The sequence below is a fragment of the Parasteatoda tepidariorum genome, chromosome 7, assembly GCF_043381705.1.
Source record: "Parasteatoda tepidariorum isolate YZ-2023 chromosome 7, CAS_Ptep_4.0, whole genome shotgun sequence".
Classification (NCBI taxonomy): Eukaryota; Metazoa; Arthropoda; class Arachnida; order Araneae; family Theridiidae; genus Parasteatoda; species Parasteatoda tepidariorum.
In genome coordinates this window covers 73,721,279-73,731,371 of record NC_092210.1, presented here as the reverse complement: position 1 = coordinate 73,731,371, position 10,093 = coordinate 73,721,279, and the positions used below count along the sequence as shown (strand labels likewise).

Below are 10,093 nucleotides of genomic sequence, written 5' to 3'. Positions count from 1 at the left end.
TTAACCCTTTTGAAGGCCGTGGTAAGTATACTTACCACCACGTTTTACCACTTTTAATTTAGGTTTCCATTTTTCAATAACTTCAGCTTTCTTGAAGTGAGTTTGAATAAAATTGGTAACCATTTGTCACTTTTAAAAAAACGTATAAAAGTTATAAAATACATAATTACTTTTAAAGTTTGTAGCTTTTAAGGAATTTATTTTATAAAGAAATAAAAATAAAAATCAGCAAGTTCCTAATAGGTCATGTTAAATATATTTAGCACCAAAAAAATGGCATTTTTATAAACTAAATGAGCTTTTTTTTTATATCAATTACAGTTCTTAAAACAATTTCAATTCCAAAAATACTTTTATTTACCTTTACTAGAAATAAAGGGCCCATTTAGGGATTAATTAATTGTTATTTTGGTCAAACCCTTTTTACCGTGTTAAAAGAAATACTGTTTTTTTGAAATTAATTAAAATTTCAATATATTGGTTTCAGTTGCTGTGATTCAGATGGTTTATTTACTGAGTTATACTTAATATTTTTGAAAAACCAAATATCTTTATCTAAAATTAATAAAGTATTTTACAATTTTCCAGCACAATGCAACGAGTATACAGTTGAACGGCCTCTTTTTATTAAAGAAAAATAATTAATTTGCTTGGTCACGAGTAAAACTTCTAAAATCCACCATTTGAAATTTTTTATTAACTGCGTAACATCTCTGTTCTATTGAAAATACAACTGCAAATAAAAATTTTTTTTGGAAGCAAAGATATAGTCGGAGTTAAAAATTGAGGAATATTAATTTGAAAAATTTAAGTATAAAGTGGGACAAATTTACAACGTGTAGGATATTTGCAAATTTTATTAAAAGGCATTTTTGCAAAATGCCAGAACCAAAATAAATGCATTAATATACAAACTTTCTAACTATGTTGAAAAATTGTGAGCACTGCGCCTTTCCACTGTGGGAGAGGCGCAGTGCTCACAATTTTACGTTTCATTTTGTTCTGTTGCGATGAAGTTATAAGACTTAAGTGTAAAAGCAAAAAGGCGTGTAAACGGCGGCGTGTCGAAAAATGCTTAGGAAATACGACAGAAAACAATATCCAATTGATTGTTAGTTTGAGCATTAATAACTGGTTAACTTGTAGTAAAAAATATCAAGAGTGAAGCTCCAGAGCCGGTAGAAATTTGAAATTGCCATACTTGCTTATAAATATAGCACCATACTTCTTTATTTTAATTTGTTCGAAAGTTACTGCAATATTAAATGCTTTTCTTGCTATTTTCCTCACTTTTTTAGGACTTAAGAATTTGAAATTTCCATAACGTTTATAAAAGTATATAGGGTGCAGGATGGACGAATTTAAATTTGTAAGTCATTGTAATTATAAGTGTTTTTTTCTCGTCAGTTTTTCCACGGTTTTTTTTTAACGTTGCATTTAGAAGAGTTGTGGAAAAACTATCTGACTTAAAAACTTGAAATCACACTGGGTCTATAAGAGTGCACAGAAGAGACGGAAAAAAATTAACATTCGATCATTAGTTCGATTTTATGTTAAATTTTATGTTTCATTTTTTTCTGTACTTTTTTCAGCAAAAAGTACGGCGGCGTGTCGAAAAATGCTTAGAAAATACGACAGAAACAAATATCCAATTGATTGTTAGTTTGGACATTATTAACTGGAAAAGTTGCAGTAAAAATTATCACTAGAGACTCCATAGCCCGTAGAAATTTAACTCGCTGAAATTGCCATACTTGCTTTTAAATATAGCACCATGCTTCGTTTTTTTTATTTGTTCGAAAATTACGGCAATATAAATGGCTTTGTTATTAATGGCTCGAAAGTTTATTGAAATTATAAGTGTTTTTTTATCATCAGTTTTTTCACTCTTTTTTTTACGTTACATTTTGAAGATTTGTGCAAAAACTATCAAATTTAAAACCACACTGAATCTAGAAAAATGCAGAAAAGAGATGGAAATAAATTAAAATTCGATCACGAATTCGAGAATTGTGTAACTTGTACGTAAAAAGTACAAAACACCTGATCTGCAGCCCGCTTTAAAACAGCAAAGTTAAAATGTTTTGATATGAAATAGCAGTTTGTTTAAAAGTTGTTCTATTTTAAGTGCTTTTAGTTGCGGTTGTTTTTCTTTTTTTCGTTTTGATGTCAAAACTGACTATTTATCCATTCTAGAAGAAATGTTTTGCCTTTTTCTCGAGATGTTCAACTTGTATGCTCCAGCATGAAAAAATTTTTAACTTCTTGGCTTCTTGATGGCATTTTCGCGTCAAAAGTAACAAAAAAAAAAGAAAATTGAAAAAAGGAAAAAAAAATATATATAGAAAGAGTTATGCATTATTGTCAACGAAAATATGGCTTTTTCAGCATGCCAAATTTCGTAGCTTATTATATTTTACCGGGTAGCAGATCATCTCGCTTGATATTTTTTTCAACAATTTTAGCAATTCTCAAATGTTAGCTTTTTTCATTCTGCCATACTTCCTGCACATTTTCCTTTATCCATCGTAATTTCAAGTTTTTTAAGTTTTATAGCCATTGCACCGCTAAACAAAATGCAACGTAAAGTCAGAAAGTCAGAAAAAATTTCAATAACTTTTAAACAAATTTGAATTTCGAAAGAACAAAAAACCTCGTGTTGAGCTTCTAAACAAATATGGCCCTTTTAGCCCGTCAATTTTCATCTCTGTATTTCATTTATGCTGTCTGTAGAGCTGTCCATATGATAGTTTTTACTACAAATTTACCAGTTAAAGATTCTCATGCTAATTACCGAATGTTACATTTTTTTCATTTCATCATACATGTTCTTGCGCATGTTTCTACGCATCTTCTTATTCTTTTGATTTCTGTGTAGTAAAAATAAATGTAATACTAATTTATTATATTTTGCAATAGTTAAAAAAAAAATTAATTGCAAGATATACACATTTGCACGTTATGTTAAAAAATGCAATTTTAAATGGAAAAAATAGAAATTTGTAACCAAATCGGCTAAATAGTTCTTGAGAAATAAGGCTTTAGATATACGACTTTTTTAAAATGTAGTAATTTAGAAGCTATTCGACCGATTTTGTATTAAGTGGCAGCTCTAAATAAAATACACATATTGTTTCAGATAACTTTAAAAATACTGTTTTGACGCCGTAATTTACGCTTATCCTTGAGCTTATCTTACATAAAGAAATAAAAAGAGTAAAAAAGGAACAATGAATTCCGTTTTTGATTAAATACAGCTTTCATCTCAGCAAACACCACAGGTGCTGTCTTTCAAATGTTTGAAAAAAAATTGTCTCCAGTTTATAGTAATGGCTAATGCCAAACCACTAAGAAAAATTCATTTTTTAAGCATTTCTCTCGAGCGAACAAACTGAAATTTGTAAGCGTATTTTAGAAAATTGGTGGCATAAATTCCTTCCCTTAATTTGCTGTGAAGATTTCTAGACGTTTGCATAAGCGGCTCTGGAGTTATAAGCAAGACGTACATGGGTGATTCTTACGAAATATGACAATTTATTGTCCCTTGCTCCAAGATCTAATACTATAATGCTTAAAGAACTTTTTTTTAAAATTACTAATCAATAGCATTGCTGTTAGCATTTTAAAATGACTTTTCACTAGCATTGACTGTTTTGTATAGTTAAAAAATTTAATTGAACTTCAGAATGTCATTTTCCTTGCATGTCCCAAACAGTGTTTCCAATAATAACTAGTTTAAAAACTTCCTGTAAATTTTTCATTATCTAATTTTTTTTATCTCAACCAGTGTAAGCATTTCTAGAATATACGCAGAGGGTATTATTTGCAAAAACTTCGTTTAAATTAATTTTTTTCTGTCAATAATTTGCTTGTCCCAAGAAAATCTGTCATTTTCCTGGCTACTTTTATTTAGTGGTTTATAACCAAAATAGATAGAGCCAGCAATCAATATCTTACGTTAATAGATTGATTAGATACACTCCTACATGAACATGTCTTGTTGCATGAATAAAGAACCAATTTTCTATTTCGAAATCTATTTCAAAAATTTTTTCAAGGTGAGTAGGCTTTTGTGTTGTCATTTCCCTGGCTTCTTGAAATAAGTAATAACATAAACTACATAGATTTATGTGAGTTATTTTAAGAAATCCTGTTGTTTTCTGCAGAATATAAACGCCTTAGGCCAAAATATTAAATTAAAGTAAAGTTATATGCTATAAATTGGTGAATTTTTCATTATCCAGGTTGTCATTTTTCTGGCTTATGAATGCCAGGACATTGAAGTGTTGCCAGAATTTTTTTTAACTAATACTGTAAGGAGGGAAAGCAAAATATTAACTTAATACCAAGTTTATGTATGATTGTAATATGCTTGGGGATGTAATCAAAGTTATTTATTTATTTAATAATTGATTATTATACACAATTTTATTCCGTACATATCAGCAAAATTTTTTTTGTTGATTCTATCTACAGTGGATAAAAAGAATTAATTTAAGCAATTTGTGGTTCATCTAACATAAGGGCTTAAGTTGAATTACTTACTATTAACTTAAAATGACTGCTTTTTAAACTTCTAAGCTAATATGTCATTTTCCCGTCATTCAGGATTTAGTGAATTTCTATTTAATTTTTTTTCTCGAGCAAATGTCAATAAACTACACTGCTGTCTGTAAGATATTAATAAGTGTACATAAAAAAGTATACAAAAAAAAATTTAGATTGTTTTGAAGACTTCAAATTTGAAGAAATATTTTGGTCTGAATTGTCATGTTTAAAAAGAATCACCCACACATTTTTTTTTTCCTTTTTTTATTATACATATGATAAAAAAATATATATTACCTCCATGACCAGCCTCACAGGAGTATAGTATCCAACTAGTTATAAAAGCCATGGCAGAAATTCTACCAATGTTATAGAATGTAATAATTCTCAAGTCTTTTATCGGTAAAAATACTGCACCTGTGACTGCGATGAAGCACAGGATAGAAAAAATCCATCCAGTAATAACCCAAATCTATGAACAATGGAAAATAAAATTACATATACAGGAACATTAATCATTGTACTTAATTGATGTAAAATGATATGCAGTAGTAAACAGAAGTTATAATCCGAATTTGATGTTATGCAGCAGTAAGCATAAGCTTTAAGCTGAATTTGAAGCTATGCTGTAGAATGCAAAAGGTTTAAGCCGAATTAGATGTTATGCAGCAGTAAGCAAAAGCTTTAAGCTGAATTTGTCGTTATGCAAAAAGTTTAATCCGAATGAGATGTTATGCAGTAGTAAGCAAAAGTTTTAAGCTGAATTTGATGTTATGCAGTAGAATGCGAAAGGTTTAAGCTGAATTTGATGTTAAGCAGTAGAATGCAAAAGTTTTAATCCGAATTTGATGATATGCTTACTAATGAATAGCAAAAGCTTTAAGCTAAATTTGTCGTTATGTAAAAATTTTGATCCGAATGAGATGTTATGCAGTAGGAAGCAAAAATTTTAAGCCTAATTTGATGTTATGCAGTAGAATGCGAAAGTTTTAAGCTGAATTTGATGTTATGCAGTAGAATAAAAAAATTTTAAGCCAAATTTGATGTTATGCAGTAGAATGAAAAAGTTTTAAGCCGAATTTGATGTCATGCAGTAGAATGAAAAAGTTTTTAGCCGAATTTGATGTTATGCAGTAGAATGCGAAACTTGTAAGCCGAATTTGATGTTATGCAGCAGTAAGCAAAAGCTTTAAGTTAAATTTGACGTTATGCAAAAATTTCAACCCGAATTTGATGTTATGCAGTAATTAGCAAAAGTTATAAACTACATTTAACTTTGATAAATAAATTTCAAAAGGATTTTGAAATTTTTTTGTCTATTGATGGAATAAATCAATACTAAATACACGATATCACTAAATTATTGTGTAATACCTCATAACTTATGATTAAAGTAGAATTTGGCAGGCCGATTTTGATAAAGATTTCTGTCAAATATTATATTAAGTTAAATTTTTTTTTATCTCAAACAAAACAGAGCTTAGTTTGCTACAAATAAAAATCTGTATTTTTCATTACTTATTTTTTGTCTGTTGAATATTGTGTTTCTTCTTATTTATTTTCAGATTATCAGCTTTTAGGATATTTTTGTTCTTCAGAGTTTCAAATTTAAGTACGTTTCTTACTGAATAAATTTTACTTTAACAATTTTTGTAAATAGCTGAATATATTTTAAGAAATTAGTGCTCAAATATGTTAGGTGAATTAGGTCAAATAGCACACAATATTCTAACTTCATATATTTCCCGATTCAATTTGAGTTGATAGGGAAACAATGAATTTTGAAAAGTAAATGAAAGGCATGCTGATTACCGATTAAAAAAATAATAATAAAAACCATTTTCAACATTATATGATATGTGGATATTAGCTAATAATACGCCTAATACAGATTTAATTGCGTTTAGCTAAGAAAATTATTTTCAAAAGATTTTAACTATTTAACTGTCTGAGAAATATACTCTCTTTCCTGTCAAAAAAAAACTAGCTTTCCTATATGTTGTTTATTGAAGAAATGTTTGTCAGGGAAATGTAAGTCAAAATTTATTTATTTTCTATTTTAATTCAAAAGAAAAAAACCCTTGCTTGAAAAAGCTTTTCTGCAATTTAAAATATTAGTGTTTAATAAACACACAAATTTTATGAAAAAATTAAATAAAAAAGAAAAATTATAATAGAAAAATAAAAGAGGAAGTGATATTCATGTATGTCGAGTTGTCAGCTTTGCATTTTAATAATTTATTGAGAAGAAGAAATGCATTTGCTTAATATATAGTTCGAAATTTAAATTTCAGAAAACCTACATGTCAGTTGCTAGCCATCAGCATCAACCCGATATCATTTGTGTTTCACTTTTAGCTTTTTGATACTAGCTGAATACCCCCTCTCAATACGGGATAAAAAAATTAACTATCAATACATGAGTACTAAAAAAAAAACCACGAAATCATGCACAAAAAAGACATATTGCAATACAATTAATGAACCTAAAATAATTTAATTTTTTAAAATTTGTTTTCAATTTTAGTCCTTTCCGGTGGCTTTACGTTATTAGTTTAAACTAAACGTGTTTTCTGTAGTCCATTGGCGTCAATAATAGCATGGCAATTTTTTAATTATTTTTGACCTAAAAGAATTATTACTATTTCTCCATTAGTTTTGCCTTTTAGTGCATAGCTTATAGTTTTTCTAATTAGCATCTATTACCAAAAGTAATTAAGTATCAGTGTCTACAATAATAGTATGGTAATTCTTTTACTTTTTTCCTAAATGAATTAGAATAATTTCTTCATTAATTTTTCTATTTAGTACGTGTTTTTTTAAAAATTGGAACTCACTATTATTGACGCAGATAGTGCTTAATTAATTCTGATAATAAGTACTAAATGAAATAAAAAATAATTTATATACTTAAAGCACTATAAATCAAAATGAACAAAGATAGGTCACTAATTTGCTCATGAGAAATGTAAAAAATCACCATAATATTATTGACGAAAATGATGCTTAACTAATTTTGGTAATAGACACTATATTATGGAAGTTAGTACAGTCTCAATGGGTACCAAATCTTCAAATATACTATGACGTATCATATAAATATATTTGATATCCATAAAAACTAGGAAGCTTCATAAAATTCCTCTTAAGAAATAAGTTTTCAAGAAAATTGCGTGATTGTGTTAAACTGCGACTATAAGGAGTTGGTTTCGAGTTGAACACAGTTAATCTTTATTTTGATATAAACAACTACTAAAAATGGATTTTGCTTAATCTAATAACAAAAAGACACCAAGAAGGATGAAAGATTATAATGAATTTAAGAAAATTGAATTATTTTAGCTATAATGATTATGTTTAGCTTTATTGATTTCTTAGTATTGTACTGTACTTAGTACTGATATATTTATTGCTTGCTTTTTTCCACCCCATGCGAGGAACGGGTATTCAGCTAATAAAAGATAATTAAACGTTTAAAGGTCTGGTTTCTAAGGACAAGCGCCTTATCTGGGCGTCAGCGTCCCGCTGACGCCAGCAAAATACTGGTTTTTTAGCTCAAGTTCTGGTTTCTTAGAACTCGCGCCTTATCTGGGCGTCAGCGGAAAGTTGACGTAGAGCTTGACGCCAAAAAAATACTTTTTTGTTAGCTCAGCGTGAGCAGTCGGTCAACGCAGACATTATCTCTCATTGCGCATGCGTTAATAACGTAAACAAATATTTATTTTGAATTTGTATTGATTTTGTTATTGTCGACCAGTGTTTTAGAGAATAATGGCTTTGTCCAAGAAAAAACAAATTATAGCTGAGCTAAATGAAGAGTGCTATGTTTAATTAAGAAGCTATGTTTAATGTCAAAATCAAAATCTTGGCGGATTTCAATGTGCTGTTGGATGTTGTCCGCCATTGCTTCTGTGGTTAACGTCACGTTGTAATCCAACTGCAGTTGAGTTGGACGGCAATTGTAGATCAAGATGAGCGTTTGATGACGTATACTATCAAACTCACAAATGGACCAATCAGAGGTTAGCGCTGATTTCCAGCTGACGGCGTCCTGTCCTAAGAAACCAGGCCTTAAGAGCTTGAAGTCTGAATTCCAGTTTTAATGAGAGTTACAAGCAAAAAAACATCACTGAGACTATCTTTAAAATTGTCTGCAGTTTCTAACAATGGTACTTTCGAAATTCTTTAGAAGCAAATAAGAAAATTCCACTTTTAAAAATGTTTTTCCAAACAATCCAGTTAAATTTTCAAACAATATTTAAGCTAAAATAACCAGATTTATCCTCTGCTCAAATTTCAGCACGAAAGAACGAACGGTTCTGGAGTTACGAGACAGACGCACACATAAACAAACATTTTAATTTTATTATTATAGCTAAACCAATTTAAGTTTATTTTTTGCCAGTGGGCACTCTGTAACGTATTTTGAGTGAAATAATAGATAATAAATAATGATAGTACTAATCAAACATAGGAACAATGTCACTAGCACCCGTATTCACCACGCCGAGATAAATTCAAGAGTAACTCAGGGATCGGAATATCCACGGTTCAGAGTTACTCTCGGATTAACCCTCGCTTTTTATTCTCCAACCGTTTTCAACAGAGGATTTCACAACTCGAGTTTAACTCTTGCAGGAAATATAACGAGGCCTTTGATTGGGCAAGGTAAAAGCATGTGACTTTGTATATAACATAAACACGTGCATCGTGCATAAACAACTTAGCGTGAGTATCGCTAATTTAAGTGGAGAGGTTTTAAGAAACGATATCTTTCAGAAAAGTCTATTTCATCTAACTCTTCTTAGGTCATTATTTCTGGTAGTTGGGACATATCTTTCCCTTCTTTCAACAGTTTCAAGAAATTCAAGATCTTCAAGCTCAAACGCAGCGATAGAATCCTCCATCTTTTTTGTTTACAAGCTTCTCGTCAATAGGTTGCCCTCCGATAACACGGCAAAAACGGAGGGTTACCCGGAGAGTCAGAACTGTTGATGAAATCTGCGAGTTTGGCGAAATTTCGGCTGGAGAATAACGCTTCGCACTAAACTCGTGATTTTACTCTTACTCATAGATTACCCGGAGGTAATCTGTGTTGGTGAATACGGATGTACAGGTGAAACCAGTCTAGTTGACCACGCCTTGTAAGGTTTACACCAGCATAAATTGACCTCATTGGACAACTAGTCAAATTTTCAATTTGTGACGTAGCTAAGTTAACTGTTAACTGAGGGCGTAAACATTTTCTTCATTAAGGCCTCATCTTTTCTTTGAATATAAACAAAAACTGGTTTTTAAGCATGCGAAGATGTCCTCTTCTTCTCAAACATACTCAAATCAGAGCTTGTTAGGTAATAGCACTGGTAAAACCTCCTTCTTTGCTTCGGAAATTCACTTATGAGGAAAGCAGAAACAATCAAATCGAAACAGTTAAGAGGTTCAGTTTGATTCTCGTAGTGTGTTAAGGTCTGGTTTCTTAGGACAAGCGCCTTATCTGGGCGTCAGCGGAAAGTTGACGTAGAGAGTGATACAATTCTTTTTAAGA

General features: G+C 30.2%; 1 protein-coding gene across 1 annotated transcript in view; it reads right to left on the bottom strand.

Annotated features, from left to right (window-relative positions):
- Positions 1-10,093, bottom strand: part of LOC107436170 (nose resistant to fluoxetine protein 6-like) — a gene marked incomplete in the record, with an annotated part of 48,565 nt that overhangs the window by 3,632 nt on the left and 34,840 nt on the right. Inside the window, 1 exon segment of the mRNA XM_043053118.2 lies at positions 4,846-5,020. Within this exon segment, the coding sequence (XP_042909052.2) occupies positions 4,846-5,020 (175 nt within the window).